Source organism: Notamacropus eugenii, chromosome 6 (genome assembly GCF_028372415.1).
Source record: "Notamacropus eugenii isolate mMacEug1 chromosome 6, mMacEug1.pri_v2, whole genome shotgun sequence".
NCBI lineage: Eukaryota > Metazoa > Chordata > Mammalia > Diprotodontia > Macropodidae > Notamacropus > Notamacropus eugenii.
The window spans coordinates 292395346-292418270 of NC_092877.1; the positions used below are offsets into that span (position 1 = coordinate 292395346).

General features: G+C 34.4%; 1 protein-coding gene across 7 annotated transcripts in view; it reads left to right on the forward strand.

Annotated features, from left to right (window-relative positions):
• AKAP11 (A-kinase anchoring protein 11) overlaps positions 1-15080 on the forward strand; it is a 79851-nt gene extending 64771 nt beyond the window's left edge. For 4 of the 7 annotated variants that reach the window (XM_072617123.1, XM_072617124.1, XM_072617122.1 and 1 more), the window contains 4 exons: positions 3058-3141; positions 3925-3971; positions 7308-7468; positions 11106-15080. In XM_072617123.1, coding sequence (XP_072473224.1) covers positions 3058-3141; positions 3925-3971; positions 7308-7468; positions 11106-11246 — 433 coding nt within the window. In that variant the 3' untranslated portion in view covers positions 11247-15080. The remainder of the gene's footprint in view (positions 1-3057; positions 3142-3924; positions 3972-7307; positions 7469-11105) is intronic. The other 3 variants (XM_072617126.1, XM_072617125.1, XM_072617127.1) reach the window with 3 other exon arrangements.
• Positions 15081-22925: the final 7845 nt, after the last annotated feature.

Genomic DNA, 22925 nt, shown 5'->3' on the forward strand with positions numbered 1-22925 from the left:
AATGAATCATAACCTTTATATTATACAAGTTGCAAAACTATAACCATTATAAAATCAAGTATGATTTTGAACAGCAGAGGGTGCTTGTATCATACCCAACTTCCCCCATAATATTTTAGAAAATTTTATTAAATATTTTAAATTTAAAAATTTTATTTCTCCTTATTCATAACCTCACCTAAAGTGTATTCCTAATAAAACTCATGAAACACTGACTGAAACATACCTTTTGACACTAGCTTTTCCTTAGCTTAAAAATAGTAAGTAGTCATTTTTCTTGTTTTTATTATTTTCTTATACCTCCTAAGATCACATATTTCTCCTAGGATTTTTAAAATTTTTAATTGATTTCTTTATCATTTTTATTTTTTCTGCACTTTTATTCAGTTATAATTCTGGAAATGGAAGTAGTTTCAGATTTTATGTTTATAGGTTTTTCATTTATGACACAAAATTTCTGTCTCCATGCTATTTCATTTTTCTGTGATGTTTGTCCTGAGAAACTGCTAAATGCAATAAACTCTGGGCTCAAATTCTGGCCACTTCAACACTCGTAGTAGTACACTTTCACATCTTAAGATGTGAAATATACTAAGAATTGTTGTTTTTCGTCAGATATCAGGCATACATTTCAAAATATATTATTCTGTTATTTGGATATAAAACTTGTATAAGAAAATTATAGCCCTTATTAATACTTTAAACTCATTGTTCTGATAGATGGGGGCAGAGGGATGATTTTGGAGGAGATAAAAAAAGACTAGAGAATGAGGAGTGGATCCAGGAGTGAAGGGAGCATGACCAGGGCATCTCATGAAATGATTATCTGCGCCTGAGACTCTCCAGTCAAAAGAGAGAATCTCAAGGTGGAGCTTATATAGTAAGCACTTATCCATACTTTTGCATTCATGTATTTCCCCCTCATAGGAATTGCTCAGATATATCCTGGTGAATGAGGTGCATGTTTAAATATTGATACTTATTTAAGCACTTTGTTACCAAAAAGTCTGCCTGATATGAATTTAGCCAACAAGTATTGATAGTGTATCAGTTTAATCATAGTTTACTATACCTATGAAAACCACTATTATTTCTTAAAACCCTATCATAAAATGAATTCATTCCATATATTTTAATAGGTAAGAGAATGTGAAAAGAGATTGCAATTTACAGCCTATAGCTTTATTTCTTGTGACATTACTTATAGGTCATCTTTAGAAAACACAGCAGTTTGCTTTCAGCAAGGCATTTGAAATGTGGATTTGTAGATGTTTGCATAACATACTCAAAGAATGTATATTAATTTATTGATGAAAAATATGGAAGAATATGTAGCATATACCACAGGACTCTTATTATTGTTTTTTATTCATCATTTTTACTAGTACCTTGAATAGAGTCCAGCTTTGTCCACTTTTTGAATTTAAATAATACAGATCTAGGATGAAAACTAATAAATTGGAAAAATTAAAAGAAGATTAGGTGAAAAAAATTAACAGTGCCACAAGTACATAATGGGGGAAACCCAGAATGAAAAATATCTGATGGTTTTAATTAAGTATAAAGTTGGTGTCAGCTCATTGTGTGACACAACTCTGAGAAACCTCTTGAAATTTTAGGCTTGAATTATGGAAGACTAGTGTGCAGTATATTCCCATGGTACTCAGCAACGAACAACTTTTTTATTGTACAGTGTTATTAGCATAGACTTCTTCATAGCACCAGTTAACAAACTAAAGTTAATAGGATAACTTTAAAATTATAAGGAAAGCTAACTTGAAAGGCTTAGAATTACAGATTATAGAATTAATTGTGCAGCTTTGTTATTTAACATATGTGATATGTTAAGCTGTTCATGTTTTTAGAAATAAAGTGTATTTGTATATATTTTTGTAATTACAAGAGATATCTTCTGCAATCTTATTTAGTTTGAGAAATATTTTATAACTGCTTATTGCAAGCTAACAGATTTATTGTTATGTTAATTACTCAGATTTTAAAATTGCATGTTGAAAGTCTCTGTAAGGAATTGCATCTAATTTATTTCTAAGTGCAGTTGCCATTTTCTTTGTAGTTGCTTTGCTGCAGTTTTAGAACACAATTATTTTCCTGTTTAGAAATGGCCACTGCTATTTTTTCCTTTTTATTAGGTAGCCAGCATGTAGATGTAACAAATTATCTGTTTCATATTAAAGACTAGCCAACCCCCAAACTGCAGTAATTGTTTGTTAGATGGGCTCCATTCATTTGTGATTTCATTTTTGTCAGACTTCTTTTACTCTGGAAACTCTGTTGTCTGCATTTACCTCTTAATTTACATGTAGAATAGGCACTGAAGGTTGCTTATGCAATTATAGTGCTTTTACACAGACAGCATTGAAAACAAGCAACCCAACGTATCCGAAGGTAGTTTTATTCTAAACTGTTTTAGTGGCTTTTTTCCCTTTTCTAAACCGTCCTCACATTGAAGGTGATTTGATTAAAAATTTGTCTGAAGTTTATTCACTGTGGAACCTGTTGCTTAAAAGTTCCCTCATTTGCTGTTCCACAATGTGTCTTTTGTGTTCACTAGAAAACAGTCAAATAATGGGGGGAAAACCCACCCCAAATCAGTGTCTTTGTACATTCCTTTTCAGGATAATATACCAGTTATCCCAAATTACTTCTCTGCTTGGTGCTCCAGGCAATTTTGCCAGTGGCAGAACATCATTGTGTGATTGGGATGGGGAAAGGAATAAACTTTTATATCCTACCTACTGTGTATGAGGCACTTTGCTAAGTGCTTTACAAATATTATCTTGTTTGATCCTCACAACAACTCTGTGAGGTAGGTGATGTTATTATCCTCATTTTCCAGTTGAGAAAACTATGGCAAACACAGGCTTGTTCAGGGTCGCACAGTCTGATGCAGGATTTGAACTCAGGTCTTGCTGAATCCAGGCCCAGTGCTCTATCCACTGTGCCACCTAACTGCCTCTGCCAGCTCTGAAGGAAAAGCATCTATTTAGATATATTGTTCATTTTCTAGTTCAGCTCTGTTTTCTTCTTCTCTGGCAGTAATGGTAACAGCAGTAGCTGGAGCAGTCTTGGTTTAGAAGGAGATTTGTATGAGGAGAATTTATCCTTTCCAACATCAGACAGGTTGGTCTAGTCCAGAAATTTAAACAGATCAGTTTCCATCACTAATGCATGAAATATAATTATAAATGAATGTGTGTTACCCATGCACATGAATATCAACATGCTTTTCTCCTAATCTTGGCATGATTTTGCCTAATGAACTTCCATTTGGTGAGATATGGCTATGTCAAGTATGAATGACATCTAATTATAAAGTAAGTTATCTTTTTTTGCATGCTCTGCTTGCTCTTTTTTAATCTATCAATTATTATTTCCTAAAGAAGAGCTTGCTTCCTACAGAATTTCTGTTTTCTTCCTTTGTCTTCAGTTCATGCAGGTTTTATTTGGTATGGATTATCACATGTGGAAGAAAAATTAACTTTTCTGTACTCTGAAGAGAAATATCAATGTTATTATGTATTGAATGCCTAAATAAATCCTCATGGCATGATGTAAAGATACTGAATGAAACTCAAGTCTTGTCTTCTAAGAGCTCTATCTAAAACAAATATTGTAGACTATTTTTGCATTTGAATTCTGTGTCTAAAATTACTTGGATATTTGTCACATTAAGGTAGGATTTCCAGGTTACTGATTGCCTGTCCTTTGGAATCCATTGGCAGATCAAATTATAACATGAAATGGTGTGAGAAGCAAAGCTTCCTTTTAGTTGTTGTTCCTTGATTCTTTTTTAAGCATTGTATGTGTTACCATTATTCACATACATAATTATTGTGTTTTAGAACTGACTTTGTACATTGGTTAAAATTTTATTAATATTTGCCTTTTTATTTTAAAATACAGTGATGGACCGGATGATAAAGATGAAGAACATAAACATGCTATAGAAGGTAATGGATCTTAACTAAAAATATCTGACATTATATGGCACTTAATATTTTATAGAATATTTTCACATTCATTATTCTCACATTTCTTAAGAATTTTTTTGTATGTTCATATATTCTTCTGTATGTGAATTACACACTATCAAGGTTGTTTATGTAAATCATATCCAGAATTCCAATATAGTCTTGATTGAATATTACTTATGTAATTTTAAGTTCTCTATGAAGTAGGCTAAGTACTTGCTAAAGAATTAAATTCATATTAATATATGTCCTAAAATAATTATAAGGGATTCATTTGATTTTCTTTTAGGTGTAATCATAGTTCACATAATATTTTGCTCAAAGTATGAAAATATCCCCAAAATTCTAAAAATCTACCACAAAGGCATAGTATTTTATTTTAATTATGGCATGATGTTAGTATGGTCTTTTATTCTCAGCCAGAAGATAAAAATATCTTCATTTAGTTTCCAGCTTAAGAATTTCAGCTTATAAATGATAGCAGAAATGTTTACTCAGTCCCTCCACAATCACATTATTTTAGTAGCTGTATATTTATTTTACTAATATAATCCATGTTGTATGGATACTTGATGGAGCTTTTTGGAGTCAGCAATCTTTTCAGGTAAAAGAGTCATTTTGTGAAATAGTCTTGGAATATAACTTTTTAAAGAATTACTTTACATTTTTATGTTAGTGTATATTTTTTTCAATTCTATAATGATATAGGAATGACAAACTACTAGGCTGGAGTGGAATATGCCTAATAAGGACTGGTGAAAATCTGTTTGCTTGGAGTCTTTCAAATTTAATCAAAGGCATAGATACCTTAGAGAGTCTCTGCTCTGTAGAAAGAGTAGCAGACACACCCAGAAAGTCACAGGAAACAAAATCCAGTGAAAGCCTGCAGTAAAAGCCTGGAGCTTCTGGTGCTTATACCCGCATGCACAAAGTGTGGCTAATCAGCACAGTCAACTGATGTCCTAATGTAGGAAGTCAGATTTATTCTTAAAAGGTATCAGTAAGACTTCATATCTAAAAAACCTTATAACTTATAAACTTAGGACTAGAATATGACTCTTGAATGGTTAATCATTGTTGAATAGGAACAGGATGAAAAGTAGCCACAAGTTGTGTTGTTGATGTGGCGCTAAGTTGGATTGTGTACTAAGAAGGATATACTATTATGAGGAAATCTTGGGACATGAAGGGGAAGTGTATTGTCACACATATGGGCAAAGTTCAACAGTGGCAGAAACAAACAATTATGGAAAGTTTTAGACTCAGGTAAAGAGTCCTATGTTCAGAGGAGTAACTGGAGTTAGACCTGGGTGTGAATCCTGGCTGTAATTCTTACTAGTTGAGTGGCCATGGACAACTCACATAAACTCTTTGCACCTGTTTCCTCATCCAAAACAGGGGCAATAATTGTTGTACTACCTAGCTGGAGAAGGAAATGCTATACCAATGTGAGTTATTACTCCTTCACTGGGTCCTACTCTGATGCCTTCTGTATGCCTAGTGTATATGCAAATTCATATCAGTATATCAACATTCACTTAACCTTCTGGGGAAGTGGGCATCTTGATTTGTTGACATTCGGGGTTGAGGGTTAATCAGAAAACTTTTGTGGTTTAATTATTGTTGAAAGTATTTAAAAATAAATTTATGTATTTCTTTTAGATTATAATACAATGAACATAATTGAATTTTTCTTTGAGGACTTGTTAGTGTGTTTCTGTGGTCATTGTAAATGTCAATTTTGATAGCATAATAGTATAGATATAGAGATACAGAGTTTGGAAGAGTATATTCTTTCTGAGCCAACACATATCATGAATTTTTTTTTCTTAAATCTTTAAAAGTAGCTTGTGCTTGTGTGTGTGTGGTGGGTGAGGGTTGTGTTCTTTCTTCATATAGGCTAACAGAAAATTTCCAATTAATTGAGTATTTTGATTGTATTCTGGTTAGTTATGATTTTATTGTGCAGTAAGTCTTATTAATGCATTAGTTTTATACTTCTTGCCCCTGCTTTGTAACAGCTATAATCAAGACAGTCTGTCACATAGACAAGACCCTAATTGCGTTAGATTAGTTGTGCTTTCCAGTTGTATATCTTTGTTTGTATATGTTTTTTGGTCTTTAGTATGACTTAATGGGAAAAACCCAGTACTGGGGACCAAAAAACACTGAGTTCTAGTCCTGGCTCTGCCTGCTCGTAAAGTTGTTGATAATGAAGTACTAAATTTAAGTTATTACTCCATCACTAAGTACTACTCTCTTAGTGTAATCTTAGGCAAATCATAATCCACCAGTTTCATTTTCCTCATTTGTAAAATTAGGACTAGATAGTTTCTGAGGTCCCGTCTGGCACTAAAATTCCAACTGTGTGTTCACAGTGTGTGTGTGCTTGCATGTGTGAGTGTGTGTATGTATCACTATGTATTTAACATTATAATATTTATAGCTGGAAGCAAACTAGCCCAGCTTCTTCATTTTACATATGAGACAGCTGTGGTCTAGTCATATTAGATGACTTTTCCAAGGTCTCAGAGCTAGTTAGCGGCAGAACTTTGATGTAATTCTTACCCAGTTAATTTAAAATCTGTATTTTCTGGTTCATGCATTTCCAGTTAATAGAATGTTGCTGTATGTTTTTATTCCAGGATGTTAATTTCCTAGGCATTTTCTCCCCCCACCTCATATGTAATTAATTTAATTACTAGTTGTGTAAATAATTGCTCTGTGCATTCATTTCAGCAGTTGAGCATGAAAGTAAAGTTTATTTTAATACGGTATAAGCCCATTTGAAACACAGATTTTTTTGAATTAACAGAGACTAGTTCCTCCTGTGCAATATATATTTCCTATATTTATAGAAAAAAAATCTGAATATGTAGTTCTTTTGAATTCATGTGTGTATGAATGTCTATGTGTGTATATGTGTATGTATTTCAAATTCATTTTGCAAAAAATTTATTTTAGGACTTTCAGTGACATTTTTCTTTGACTTGTATGACTTATAGTTCTAACATTTAGACATTGATTGTTATTCATGGCATTTTAGACAATCTCTTTAAAACTTCAGAAATATATGTTTAGTTATAAATATGTAGCAGAAAAAAATATATAATGGAGTTAGCCTTTCTGCTAGCTTAAAAGAAATGTTATAATTTGTGAGATTTACACTTTTGGTGGCATGGTTAAAAAATAGATTCCTATCATCTTTTTTTAGAATCAGAAGAAATGGAACCTCCCTATTAATATTTGGAAAATACAGTGATTTCAGTTTGGTTGATGTGTTTCATTTCCTGATTGTTTTGTCTTAAATATTAGGTTTGGAAAAAGTTGAGAGGAAACTACTAATAGTGAATATTGATATGACCTCATGTATCGTGGATTCTCAGTTGAGGCTTGCCCTTCAGTGGCTGGCTGCCTCTGAGGCAGAGGTGGAACAGCTTTATTTCCATGACTCTTCAAAGAAAGAATTCCTGCTGGTGAGTACTGTTAGAGGACTGCAGACCTTGTCAGTCTCACCCGTCCATCAGTCCCCTATTGTCACGTTTTGGTAAAGGTGTCTATGGCTCAATATCTCCATTAGGTTCTCCATTAGGTTCACCATGAAACAAAAATCAAGGAGTTTTAAGTTAACTGTAGTTTTCTCTTTCAGAACAATAATAATTTGCCCTCTCAATCTTATTTTATATTGTTAGTGGGCATATTCTAAACAAAATCTTCAGGTCTCCTCTTAGTGAAGAAACATAGTCTGCTTTTTGAATTTTATTTATCAAGAATATCACTAGCATTTGAATCAGTGATAAATTAATCTTGTAAATGTCAGGACTTGGTCCTGTCTAATGAGTTTAAGTTGAAGCCATTAGCTTTATAATTTATCTCATTAGTACTGGAATTTTGAATATTATGGTAGATTCAATGCCTTAATGGTATGCCATATGATAGCACAGTCTTAATGGTCTAATTTCATCAACTTATTGTAGTATTGAGGCATGTTTTAATAGGCTAGACTTTGCATTCTGAGTTGTCTGTTTCTGTCTTTTAAAAAATACTTCTGTTCTTCATTTTTCCATAAATAATTCAAGGCCAATTTATTCTACTGTTTAGTTGAAAAGGAGTTTGTTGTTTATGATTACAATTTGGCAGTAAGTTGTCTTTATTGCAATTAAGTTGGAATTAATTTGGCAATTTAAAGAACATCATAGATGTGCTTATGCCAGAATTACTAGGCATAAAGTGCTTTAGGTGTATGTGTGTGTTTTGAGAATGCTTAGCTTTTTAAGAACTAGGACCTTTGCCTTCTGTGTCCATTGGGAGTAGAAGGTATATGTGCCACCCAGTGCATTGGTGTAAGTGTATACACACATGCATGAGCATGTGCATATGCATGCACACACACATAAACACACACACACCCACACACACACACAGACACACACACTTTACCCTCTTTTTCCTACACTGTCACCTTCCATCCAAGTGGTCTAACTTGATAGCTGTTTCATTTTTCCATTCTTGTTGATAATGATGAAGTTGGGGAGCTAAGAGAAAACTGATGTAGGTAGCCAGATATACAAGAAAAAGGGCTTTTTATATCTGCAGTTTGTATTTTTCAGTGTGAAAATATTTCCATCCTAACTCTTAAGCTGAACAGACATTTTTTCAGATACTTTGATTCATTAATTCAGCAGTCTAATTTAGTAAACACTTACCATGTTTACCAAACATGTTTCATCTCTAAAACCTGAACAGGAATAGTCAGATTTTATTAAATAAACTTGTCTAATAAAAGACTGTATTCTACATGTTTTATAGAGATGTAGTTTATACATCTCTATAAAATAAATACAGGGTTTGTATAATGAAAAACAATATTGAAGTTAACACTGGAACTTGGGGTAAGATGATCTGCTCTGCTACTTGTGTGGCCTTAGTTTTCTTATTTGTAAAATGAGGATAATGGTACTTATATTACCTGTGTCATAGAGTTATTGTGGTTCAGATGAGGTAGTCTTTTTGACGGTACTTTTTAACCTAAAGTACCATGTTAGCTAAATTAAAAAAAAGCTCTTGAGTATGAAGATGAAATGTTTTGATCAATCTGTGTAAGTAGACCAAGTCTGATTAGGAGAAATAAGTAATTAAAATAAGTTATAAAATTAAAATTTTTTCATGGGAAAAAGAACTCAGAAATGATGGGGAAGATATAACCTGCAAACTGTTTTAAATATCACACCTGCTTTGTTTTAGGGCATGCTGTACAAACTTCTGAGATGGCTGAATGGTTAATAATTTTTTTTCTTTCATTAGTCTTTGATACAGCTCCAAGTTAACTTAAACATATTGAATACTGGATTAGTAAAAATTCATCAAGACCAAACTTCCAGGTCTTAACAGCTTTCACATAATTTGCATGCTAACTTTTGAGTGGGGTGCTTTTTATTTGCTTTGCCCTAGCCAACGTCAACATTCAGTTTGCTCTCATCAGCATTTTTAGTGTAAGTGAAATTAAAAAAAATATATAGCAATCATACTGAATGAGTTCTGGTGTGGAATTTCTTTAAAGCATTCAGTGGAGGAAAATGGTGGGATTCGTGGGTTAATTAATGCATTTAACATTGTCTTCAGTTTCTTTTCTTGTCAATTTCTTACATTTCTTCGTGGTTAGAAGTATTTATTAGTTTAATAATGGGGGTTTAATATAGTTATATTTCATTTTTGATATCTGGATATTTTGATGTCATTAAGGAAGAAAAATGGGAGGGATAAAAAAATGGATTGAATATTTACAGTGCACATGTTACTATGAGAAGGCTTTGTATAAAATGCCTTTGTATTAAAATGTATAGAATAAATTAAAAAGTTGGAGAATTATCCACAGAGAGTTAAAAATAGTAATTGATAAAGCAAATTTGTAATTAAATATGAGTTTACCAACATAATATCTTTTAAAAGTACATATTTTCTGTAGTTAAAAAGTATATTTTCCAATTTTGGATATAAGTTTGTGAATAGGAGTGTTAAGGTTATTTGGTAAAAACAGGAAAGAGCAGGGCAGGAAAATAGGAATAAATAGCAGCCGAGGGGCAGCTTGTTGGTACCATGAATAAAGTGCTTGGCCTGGAATCAGGAAGACCTGTGTTCATATCCATTTTCAGATATTTAATTAGCTGGGTGACTCTGGCCAAGTCATTGAACTAGTTATCTGCCATTTTCCTCAACTGTGAAATGTCGCTAACAATAGCTTCTAGTTCATTCATAGAATTGTGAGAATCAGATGAGGCAATACTTGTAAAGTGCTCTCGCACAGTGCCTGGCTCATAAGAGACTCCCCATAAAAACTTGTTTCCTTATTTTTTTCCCTTCTTTCCTATAAGCCGAGAGGATGAATAGTCATCCCAGTAGGTAGTTAGAACCCTTAGAGCTTTGAAGGAGCTGCCCTGCAGTAACTAACAAAGACTGCTCTGAGGTTTATCTCCTAACATCCCCCTATTACTACTTTGGCTCAGTTTGTCCTTATGGGAAGAAGATCTGAAGTAATGCTGGTTAAAATAGAGTGGTGGCCCAGAAACACTCTGGTTTGGTGTTCACTTTCCGAAAAAACCTCACTCAGCAGATTTTAACTCTCTTCAGTAGAATGAAAACAATGTACAATTGAAGTTTTTATTATTTTAAACTTAGTCATATTTTACATAACCGTAGAAATTTCCTAAGTTGGAAAATCATATTTCAGTTGAATGTCAGGTGTATTCTCTTGCAAACTCACGTTGTGTTGTGAAAGGAACATCCCCACCCCCAATTTGGCATCTTTTATTATGATTTCTTTTCCTTAATTGAGAGTGTGACAAAATTCTTTAGGTTGAGAATTTCCTGTTGTATGAAGCCTTTGCATTAGTTCTTGAAGTGTCAGGTTTATGTAGTTGTATCACCATATAAGCTACAGGGCCTTTTCTTGGAGATAGTCTCTAAATACCAGCAAGGAAAAGTGTTTAGCTTGAGGAAACTTAGTTGATATTGAGTAATGAATCACAGTGGGATTCTTAGCAATAAAAAGTAGTATTTTAAGAACATCTCATAGCTGTCAGATTTTTGGTTAACTCTGTTTTCTTTTTTTGCTAGCTTTCAAAAAGAGTACGGGAGAAGGAATGGAAAGTAGGAGACCTCTTACAGGCAGTTCTTAAATATTATGAAATGATGGAAAAGGCTTCTGATGAGGAGAGACGCAAACCTCTGTTTTGTTGGATCTTGGAAAATGCATAAAACAAATCCAGCCACTGTACATTTTATGCCTCCTTTTGAGTGAAGAGATATGTATGCAGGATAAAATGTAACTAACAAATATTAACATTGTTAGCATAGTTGAAAGTGAATAAATAACCTTTTTTGAGTTATTTGTGATATATATTACAGTATGATAATCCAGTTCATATCTTTGTAATCTGTATTGGAATATTATCTTCATTTATTCTTCTATCCATGTGTTTGTCATATTCAGATGAAGAAATTGTTATATGAAGGGAAAGTCTGATGATGAAGCTCTCAGGTGACTTTGTCTCGCAGGATTTTCATTGTGTCTGATAGTGCTGCTAAAAACTGCATTTGTGATTTATTGAATACTCTTTTATTACTGAGATGGCTGTTAATAGAATTTAGCCAGCTAATAAGATTTATAACACTTTTACTTGCTACAATTTTGCAACATACTTGCCCCTTTGGGAAAAAAATAGTATTAATGACTAATTTGACATCAGTTATCAATAAGATTGAGGCTAATTTTTTCTTCTGGAAAAATTTGTCATTTGGCCAATCTTTTTAAATCATAGTTTTATTTTTCATAGGTAAGATACTATCAAACTTCCTACTATAACTGATTGAAACAGAACAACATAATTTATTAAAGAGTAAATACATTAAAATTTTAAAATTGCTACGAACACCAGAAGTGATAGCTTTCATAATCTTTGATCACATAAAACAAGTTATTTGCCAATATTGCCAATTTAGCCAATTTATGTTGGAGTGAAAGTGTGTATGTGAGAGAGAGTGTGTGTAAGTAAACATCCCCTTGGCTTTGCAAATGATTTTTGATTGTTTCTAAGATTTCATTTTATTTTACTTGTGTCTTAGGGAGAACTCACTGTAGAACATTATAAAGGTGCTTTAAAATCTGACATCACACAAGAAGAGTTTTGATTTCTCTTTTTTGCTATTTATATATTAAATTTCCAGTTTTTTTACCCTATAATGTAATACTGAAAATAGAAATTATTTAAATTGAAAGACAAAGCTAGAGCAGACATGCTTTTCATAGAGAGAAACAGTCATAGAGTTGATTGACAGATTTTACAACAATACTACAATCTGGTATCAAGTTTCTTCAGAAGAGGTAAGACCTTCCCAAATTCCAGAAAATGTGGTATTGGCCTTTAAAAAAAATTTTAAACCTTATATACTTTTTTCTACAACATAGTATTTCACCAACCTTTTGGATGAAATGTTTCCTACTACTTGTCTTTGTAAACTGAAAAGGTGATAAAAGCTAGAGATGAGGAAGTCTATATCATATTACATCATAAGCTTTTAATTCAGCTTCCAGTTTTACCAATAGCTGGAAGGTTTTCAACACATCCCTCATTGTGGGTATTTCTGTTTCTGTTGTCTTTTTTTCTTTTTTTTCAGATATGCACAGAATAGAAGGCATAGCCTTTTCTCAGAACATTTACATTGACTAATAGTATTATTGTTACAGTGAAGTTCTCTCTCTCTTCTTAAGCAAAGTGCTAAAAAGTGTTTGAATACCTCCTGAGATTTTGTGGCAACCTTTGAGATTGTTTTATATAGGAAAATTGCTGGAATAGACCAAACATTTACAATTTCTGTTATTTCATCTTGAAGTTTTTTTTTTTAATTGGACTGAGGAACGCAGGAAATGCTAAGCAAAATTTTTACTACTTTTTCAGGCAATGAGATGAAGCACCAATGGGCTGCTATAAATATTAGCATTATTTCTTTTATTAACCAGAAAGTGGGTTAATTGCATATTAGATTTTAGATTGTATTTTTCATATCTGTTTTTAAAAAATCTGTCACTGCATTTAACGTACATAGTCAATCAGCAGCAAACCAAAATTCTGAATTTGTTTTATTTTGAAGTGGCAATATATAACTGATTGCTTTACAGATTGTTTTCCAAGCATAGAGATTTTTGTAGGTCTCTCAGTAATTCTTGTTTTCAGATTAGACTTATATTCTTGCCTCCCTCACATTTCTTTGAAACATTGTTGAGTTCAGAGATCCATTATAGAAGTACAGAGTTGTTAATAAATGTAATTACTAAGAATAAAACAAAATAATGGAAATTTCATATTCATATCAGGAAAGTGACATAGAAGTAATTTTTAAATAGGTATCATTATAGGCATTACTTAAGTTTCCTTGTAGAGATGAAATGATAGGGATCAAACAGTATATTCAATCAATTCCACAGTTCAAAATAATTTTTTTCAAAGATGCATGTGTGTGTGTGTGTGTGTGTGTGTGTGTGTGTGTGTGTGTGTGTGTGTGATTTTTCCAGGGATATTCAGTTCATTTTGACTGCTTAGGTGTTGTTATTTAACTTTGTTTGGGACAGCTGTCATTGACATTTTTTAATGACAAAAACTGCTTGATATTGTAATTTCATAAAATGTTGTGGGGATTTTAATCCTGATGAAATGTAATGACATGTTCCGAGCTGTTTAAAGTTGTGATTTGTGTGGAATTTTTTGTAAATCTGTTCCATTTCAAGCCATTGCAAGAAGTGTAGAAATAAAAATCTAAAAAGACTGAAGATAAAAATGAGATATGCCTAGTACATCTTTATTTTCAGATTGATTAAAGTATGTGCTAAGATTTGATTCTTGGTCACTTTCACGAAAAGAGATTTGACATATTTTTGGTATGTTTAAAATTAGCACCTGATTTATTTTAAGATTCTTTGTTTTACACAACTGATTCCTTCAAAAACCACAGAGAGAATCTCAAGGTTTGATAAAGAGTGGGGAAAAATTGAAATCCCTTTGTCAAGAAAAGTCTTATGGATATATGTGGTAATGTCTTTAATTTTAAAATGCTTGCAAATTTTAAATAAAATATCTGTAAATCTTAGGTTAGTCAAATAATGGATTTTATTTTGCTGCTGAGAAGAGTTTAAATCGCTTACTAAATGTGCCATTCAGTAACATAAAAGTGAGTAGTTTACTCATTTGGCCTTGAAGGAATTGGAACTAAACTTTGCCTTTGGAAGAAAGTACTATCTCATCAATGTGTCTTTTGGGTGCTGGTTCAGCAAAAATTATTCTTCAAGATCTAATATTGTCAGTAATTCAATCTATTAATATATCATACTTCAAAATTTACAATTTTCAAAGGTAGCTTTCCTTGTCTTTTCTGTGGGGGGAAGGGAAGGAAAGGGCACAGTTGAAATAAGGAGCTATTTATTTATCCTTTGAGTGTGGAAGAGACCCAAAATTGCAAATCCTGTCACCAGCACAAGAAGTTTATACAAATTAGTGGATATTGGTGATTATTAGTACTAAAAGGCAAAAAAAAATTTTTTTTCCTGCTTTCTTTCTTTGCTGTTTTTTTTTGTTTTGAATGAAAAAAGAATATAAAAATGTCAGCAAGAAACTTTTTCAAGCATTTCCTGTATTCTTGTTTTGAAGAGACAGATACAGTATTAGCTACTCTCATTATGTTTTATAACATTTGTGTACATTCCTTTTGTATAGGTGAAGTTATAGTTCTACAAGTTCATTGTTAGGTTTGAATAGTATTTAATATTAATTGGATTTGGTATTTTTGTTGTTTGCTCAGTGGTACAGTAACTCACAATCTTAGTTTAATGAGTCAGATGTATACTGAAAACAGTACCTCTTAATGTAACTCAGTCTTGTATTTTGTAACAGTGGCATTTTTTGCTATTCAGTAATTTCATGGTATGTTCAGTTTCCAAATGATGATCTCCAGTTGCACTCAGTTGTCTTTGTTTTCACAGTGGCTTAAAATAAATATTTCAAAAAATACTTTTGTAATAAATTTACACTTTTTATTTTACCTTACAGGACAAAATTTTTTAAAAGTCTTTAATCTCCCAGTAATTTCAGGATTCTATTGGATTTGGTTTTGGTTATTCACTAAGTGATAAACTCTTCTGCTAACTAGAAACTAGAGGTGTTTGGATGGATTTGCTATCTTTAAAAAATGTAAAAGGGGCAAGTAATTTGTGGTCATCTAAGTCAGAGGTGTCAAACTTGTGTTGTGGCCTGCCACATACTACTTGTAAAACTCCCACGTGCAGCCCAAACCAGAGAAAAGTGTAATTGGGAAATATTTAATGAATTAGATAAAAATATAATAAAATAAATGTTGTTTTGTGATTTTCTAAGACAATAAATGGCCCATAGACATCCATTTCTATTTGAGTTTGGTACCACTGATCTAAGTATCATCACATTTCTGAAGATTTCGGAGAATTAGAAAAAATTTAGGTGGGAGGAAAAACACAAAAAAACCAAAGGTCTTATTTATTGCTTATAAAGACTATTGTCACATACTCTTTCCTGCCTTCTGACAAATGTGACTTGAGATGCTAAGGTGCTATGTGTTCTTTGAAGTTCTGTGGAAGTGAAATAATTATTGCTGCTTTGAGAAGCGATTAAAATCATGCTATGAAGAAGCCCTCTTTTCATTTCAGTTATGCCATAAGTTACATCCTATCCACTCGGAATAATGTGGTATATAAGGCATTTCTCTCAAACATGTGTTGAACTGAAGGCCACTAAATTATCTGCCTTTTCCCCCAGTGACTGTGTGACTCTGTATCTTCATGTTAGCACCTGTACTTATTTTTGTTCATGTGACTCCTTTTCCCCTTGTCTTTGAGGATGTATGCCTAATAGTGGCATCCATAGGTCAGATGGTATGTACAGTTTAGTAACATTTGAATATATTTCTAAGTTGTTTTCCAGAATTACTGACCCAGTTCAAAGCCCCAACAGCAACACATTGCAGTGCCTTTTCTCCCACAATCCCTCTACTAATGTTTACCATTTTCCTCTCAGAGTTATTTTAATTTGAATTTTTCTTACTGGTGATTTGGAGTATTCTTTCATATGGTTCTCAATAACTTGTCTTTCTTTTGAAAACCACTTTTGAGGAATGGCTTTTGTTCTTATGTATCAAATCAATTATATATTTTCATATTTGTTAGAAAGATTATATCCATTTAACTGCAATCTGCTGGCAAGTTAGTTTGGGGAGCAGTTTTAACTTCAGAACTTCCATAAATTGCTATGACTATCACATCCCCCTACCAAAGCCTGAGTTAAATCCCTTATCATATGCCTTATTGAACATCTGAGAAAGCAACTTGGCATAAAGAAAATCTGGCAGAATACTTTGTTCAAAACTTAGTGTGTGAGAATATTGTGATTCTCTTAAGATGTAAAGAAAGACAGAAACTTAATCATATTTGCCAGAAATGTTTTAAAACAAAAAAATGGAAGGCAGGTTTTTAGGGTGAAGAGTCAGGAAGCATGTGGTTCTGCTTTTCTATTAAAGTTTATTTTGTCTCTTAATCAACACATGTATTGAACAGTAGGTAACTCATTTCCATATATCAGAAATACCTCTTTACTTTATTATATTTCCCTGCAGGAAACAGACCTACAGGGATGTAGACTCACCAAAGTGGTATGGGTAGGGAAAGAAATGTAAAGTAATTCTAAGCAGGGAAACTAAGGGAAAAGCTGTAAAACATTCATGTACATTGAAACAAAGTCAGAGAAGAGATGGGAATTCAAAGTTTGAAGACTGGTACCTTGAGCACTCTGTAGCCTGAGCCCTTATCATCCTGCTTAGCTTAAGTACAGTGTTATTTGGTTCTGCCTTCTGGCCATTTTCTAGATCCTCTGTGCCATAATTTGATTAGGTTGTGCTTGGGCAGAGACTTCTAGCTTAGCATTGTTTGTGTAATGACCACAAGTCCCTGTGTGGATTTCTAATACGTGCCTTCCTAGTAATTATATCTAAATATTGAGCTATAAGGATGTAGAGCTAGTCCTGGAGGAGCTGTTCTCCATTCTCCCTAACCATGCCTGTTAGGTACTCCCACCTCTAAAATGCACTAGCTTACCCTTTCTCTACAGGTACAGACTTTTATCTACGGAGATGCTGACCTTTTGCTCGTTTACACATTACTGCTTTGTGGTTCTGTTTAGGTTTCTGGCCTCCGTATAACATGTCTACAAAGTAGTAACCTTGTATGCTATAGTTCGTGAACTTGCCTTTCCAGAACATCTAGTGCAGTTCCATGAGAAATTAGATGTTTAGTGATTTTTTTTTGATGGTTGAGTTTGCCCAGTTTTATGGCCAGTGTGATTCTACCGTATTCTATTTAGAGCTTAAGCAAATTCCTAGTTTTGTTTGAAAAGTTAACTAATAGCCATACGTCTTAAGCCCAATAAATACTTGCTACAAGTCAGCATTGCATTAAAGTAGTGAGTAGTTAACTTTTGAACTACTTTGGGAAAAGGCTCACATTAAATGCAAAGTTTGGCCACTAGGAGACAGTGTGGTGCAGTGGGAAAGAGTGCTGACCTGGGAGTCAAAAGTTGCCAAGTTTGAATCCTGGCTCTGTGGCCTTAATTAAGTCCCATCTCCACATCTCAGTTTCCTCATCTGCAAAATGAGTAGGCTGGCTTAGATGACCTCTGAGGGCACTTCCACAGGATCAGCAATCCTGTAATCATCCTGAATGTAAGTTAGTTCTGCACCAGGAGGTAAATGCTGCTGCGTTGTTTACTATTGATTGATTTTGTATGTTTGAAGAAAGACAGGTTTTTCCATAAATCCAGAGATTTCTATAAAAAAGGAGACTGAAGAATTGATTGCATTGTGATTAATTTGGAAATTTCAAATTATGTATAGGCATGGTATAGGTAAATAGTACTCCTTACCTCGGACTTTAGATGAAAGTAGAATCTAATTTCATACTTTGTTATGCCTGCCTTTGGGGACCTGAGATGACATAAAATGCTTAGAAATGTGCAACTGAAGTTAAAAATAGATTTCTTAACTATTTTATGCTTCCTTTGGGCCAACATTCTGTTCCTTTTTTTGTGTCAATAAATAAATGATATACTTTTGATTCTTAAGTATTAGCTATAAGGGTGACTGATGAAATGGATAGAGAATACTGCATAGCCACACATAATAATCAGGTTCATATATGATGACTCCTATCATGAACTCTAGCCTTGGGGTAGTTTAAAGATTATATTTTGTATTAAATTATATACACAAATATAATTTGTATTAAAGTTTACTTCAGAGATAGCACTATGTACTCCCAGGGGCCAGGGTATCTTCAAGGGCCTTGCGAATGGTTATATGGTAGAAAGCTGAGCTGAATCCCACCCTTCAATGATAGCCCATCAGATGATTTGATCTGTTTCTTTACCTATTATTGCTCACACCTCTCCCCTTTGGTCCCCACCTCTCTTCACTCTCACTGATAGCTTCTTCATTGCTATTGGGGGGCTTATAACTTAACACTGATGAAGGCACTGATGGCAGTTCTCTACAACCAAAATTTCTCTCCACTTCCTCCAGCAGAGAGACTTTGTGCTTCCTTACTGGTCTCCTGGAATCAAACCTCTTCCTACTTTAATCCATCTTCAGTGCAGTTCTCAAATTGATGGTCTGAAAGTCTGGTCTAATGTCACACCCCTGGATTTAACACCACTGGCTTCCTGTTGACTCTAGGATCAGTTGTTTTCCTGCCATACTTTTAAAATGCCTTTACCATGTAAAAATGTGCTTTATCATGTAATTATTAATTAAATGAATAGTAATAGTAATCTATATTTTTCATAAAAACATGTTTTAAAGAATCCATACTTATTTTAAAAAATACTATCAGGAGTGCTCAGTCAAAAAATTTATAGAGATTGGGTTCAAATCCAACTCTGACATTGTGTGATGATCTGTAAGCCACTCAGTTTTTCAGTGCCAGCTAACTCTCTCATGTTATAGGGATTGTAGAACATGTGTTGGTTGATATGCATTGGTAGAGGAAGTTGCCTCATTGGGAGTGAAGTCACAGGTTGGGGTCACAAAAAAATTAAATAAAAGTGTATTTGGTAAACAGTTATGACTATAATGAATACCAAAGAAGCATGGCGAGAAAGGAGCCAAGCATTTATTAAGTGCTTATCATGTGCCTAATACTGTGCTAAACACTTTAGAAATATCTCACTTGTAGTCCATATCAACAGTGGTAAAATGTATGTGGTGTTTGAGGTAAAACCTTGAGGTCTTTCCTAGTCCTCCTGTTAAGAACTTTTCCACTCAAACTTCACACAGCTCTTTGTTTATATGTTCCTAATGGAATAGTTCCTCCCTCCCCGCTTTGTTTTGGAAATATGGCGATGGTAGAGGTGTTAGGTTGTTTTAATCCTGATTCTCCATAGCTTCATTTGGGGTTTTCTTGGCAAAAATACTGGAGTAGCTTGCCATTTCTCCAACTCATTTTGCAGATCAAGAAACTGAGGCAGACAAAGTTACTTGTCCACAGTCACACAGCTAGTAAGTGTCTGAGGCTGGATTTGAACTCATGTTTTTCTCACTCCTGTCTCCAAAACATCCATTTTGCCACCTGGCTTCCCCCTGTAGTACTGACCTTGTTAGAGAAGATTAGGGTTTTCTCTTTTTTTGGTGAGGGGGAGGGTGGTGAGGGGAGCCCCAGATAAGTCCTAGATGCATATTACAGTCCATCCATGCCAAATTATTCTGTGCAATTCCCTCTGGGGGACAGGAGCTCTCACTCAGAGTAGTTATTCATTTAGAATGAATAGGAACACCACCTGCAAGATACCTGAGGAAGCCATGAGATAATAGAAGGAAGGAAAGGGGAGGTATGGGAATTTTCCCTATGAAGCTGTGGGCAGAGTATATGGGGCATATTTAGCTCAGAACCCTGAGATGATGACACCAAGGAGGAGTAGACTAGAGATAGGAGGGAGCAGTGATGACGTATTGAGCCAGTTCTCAATGAGATAGTGTAGTTGTATAGGGAAAAAAGCCCATCATTGGCTAAAGGAGGTGGCAGTGGGACTGGCTGACTTAGACCTTGGGAATAGTGCCAAAACCCATTTTCTCCCAATGTTTCTTTGGAGATCAATGCTCTACTGTACTTGTTACTATTATGTTTTATCAGTTATCTTTTTCCTATCCATCATTAGACTGGAACCTCTATGAGGTTTTATCTCAACGGCTTTGCGCACCCCAGGTCAATAGGTCATTGTTCATTGGGTGACTGGCTGAACACAAATGGTCATACATGAATATTCTATGTAACAGAATAATATTGTGCTGTAAGAAATGAGGAAATAGATGATTTCAAAGTAACTTAGAAAGACTTGTAAGAACTAATGCTGAGTGGAGTAGAAACCAGAAGAATTTATAACAAGTATCAATAATTATGAAAATGAATGATTTTGAAAACTTGCATAAACTGATGAAAAAAGTAAGCAAAACGGGAAAGTAATTTGTATTGCAACACTGTGAAACACCAACCACCACAGCAAATAACCTTGAAAGTCCTAAGAACTCCAGTCAATGCCATGACAATCCATGATTCCAGAAAACCCAGGATAAAGCTGCTTTTCCACCTCCTGACATAGAGGTGATGGATTTAGGCTGCAGAATGAGGCACATATCTTTTGAACACAACCGACAAAGACACTTATTTTGTTTAATCATGCATATTTGTTACAAGAAATTTGCTTTTTTCCATTGGGAATGGACGTGGGAAGGAAAGAAAATGGAATTCTATTAATTAAAAAATAAAATGTAAGGGTAGCTAGATGGCGCAGTGAATAGAACACTGACCCTGAAGTCCGGAGGACTTGAGTTCAAATCCAGTCTCAGACACTTGACCCTTACTAGCTGTGTGACCTTAGGTAAGTCACTTAACCTGAATTGCCCTGCCTTCCCCCCTCCAAAAAAAAAGAGTATAAAAATAAAATTTAGGTTAAAATGATTAATCATATTTAAGCTGGTAGGAGGAATTGGCATATCTACTGATCAGGAGCAAACTGCCAAATGACTTCCCTGCTTTTTTCTCCCCAACCCTTTCTCCTTTTCCCCAGAAAGAAGGAACAGAAGGGATGAAGAAGCCATTACATTACTTTTCTCCCTCCACCTCCACTTTTCTCAAATCAAGTCCTCAGTGTATGACAAATTGAATACCAAGGTCTTTACAGTTCAGAGACTGCAAAACTTACCTTGTTGAAACTGTTAGCTTCCAAAGGGGACCAAGACCATCAGACTTTCGTGTCTGCAGCCTTTCATCTCCCTTTCTTACACCAACTCTTTACTCAGTTCCTTATAGTACCTCAAAGATATTATCTCACCTCTTGAAAGCAAGTAGAGAGTAAGTCTTCAGCTCATTTCACGGAAGAAAGAGAGGGCAAAAGCTATTAAGTAGATTGCCTAGGTCCTTAGTAAATTGGTGGACAATTCAAGAACAAAAATAAGACTGCAGGTTCCAGTATTATGATAGCCTTCCTCATCTCCTAGGTATATTGAATGACAGAGAATAACCAAGTAAATCTGGTTGTTCATATAATGCTTTATTTTGAGACAGACCCTAGAAATCGTGTTCTTCAAAGTGTGTTTAGCTCAGTTCAGGGTTATCACCCTTTAAGGATCTTTTTTTTTTCTCTTGCTCCACTGCACTGTTAACAAGAATCATAAGGTAATACAAATTATGCACAGTAATATGACTTCTACAGAAGATTCTAAAGTTTACAAAAACACTTTATGAACATTCTCTCATCCGAGGCTCACAACATTTAGAAGAAGGTACTAGAGACGTTATCCCCATTTTCCAGATGAGAAAAAGATGAGGCTTAGGAAAGCTGTTACTTGTCCAAGATCACACAGCTAGTAAGTTGTTGGACAGGATTTAAGCTCAGGTCCTCCGGATTTCAAGCGCAGTACTGTACCCACTATATACAACAGTGCTTCTCAAAAACAACCGAAACTCCTCATGTTTGTATACCACGATGAAGTTTTAAAAGTACTTTTCCTCACAATCCTGTCAGTCATTCCTTGTAATAGTTTAATACAGTACAACTTCCATTCCCAGGGAAATGGAAAATGAAAAATGATGATCGTATGATACTAATTGGACCGGATATCTCCCTAGCTATCTTAGACCATTAATGATGTGTCTCTACCATAAACACTAAATCAGGAAATCCACAAAGACCAAACTGACGTCATGGTTCATTTCTGGCTAATAATGGATATTTAACCAGACTCAAAGTAAACATAGCCTCACTCCAAGAGCTAAGCTATTTGTGCACAGTTCCTCATTGGGGATGTGCTGAGGAACCAATGTCATGGACTAATTTATAAAGTCACAGCCTAATTTGTGCACTGCTTCCAGCTTGAAGCTAGCATCTGCTAAGCCCTGGATCTGACCGTAATGATAGGATTCACTGAGTGTTGAAGTTGAGCGTGTTGGACTTGGGCTGTGCATCCAAGGCATCAGGTTACTTGATTCCATGGGGGTAAAGTGAATTACTGTAAATAATTCAACTAAAACCTGGGACTCATGGGTGGGTCATAATGGAATTACCGTGAATGATGGCAAGCCTGGCCATATTTCAAATCCTATTCTGGAAGCAGAGCTAGAGATAGGAGACTCTGGCAGATGTTTGATTGTGGCCTGGCTGAGGAGTCATGGCAATTCCTTCAGCATTTCTGTGGCTTGCATGAGTGGGTGATATTTGCTAGGTGAGTAACACAGAATCTGCTGCCATGTTTTTAACACTGGTCATATAACAACCATGACCATCTTAATCTTTCCACCATAGATTTTTCCATTCT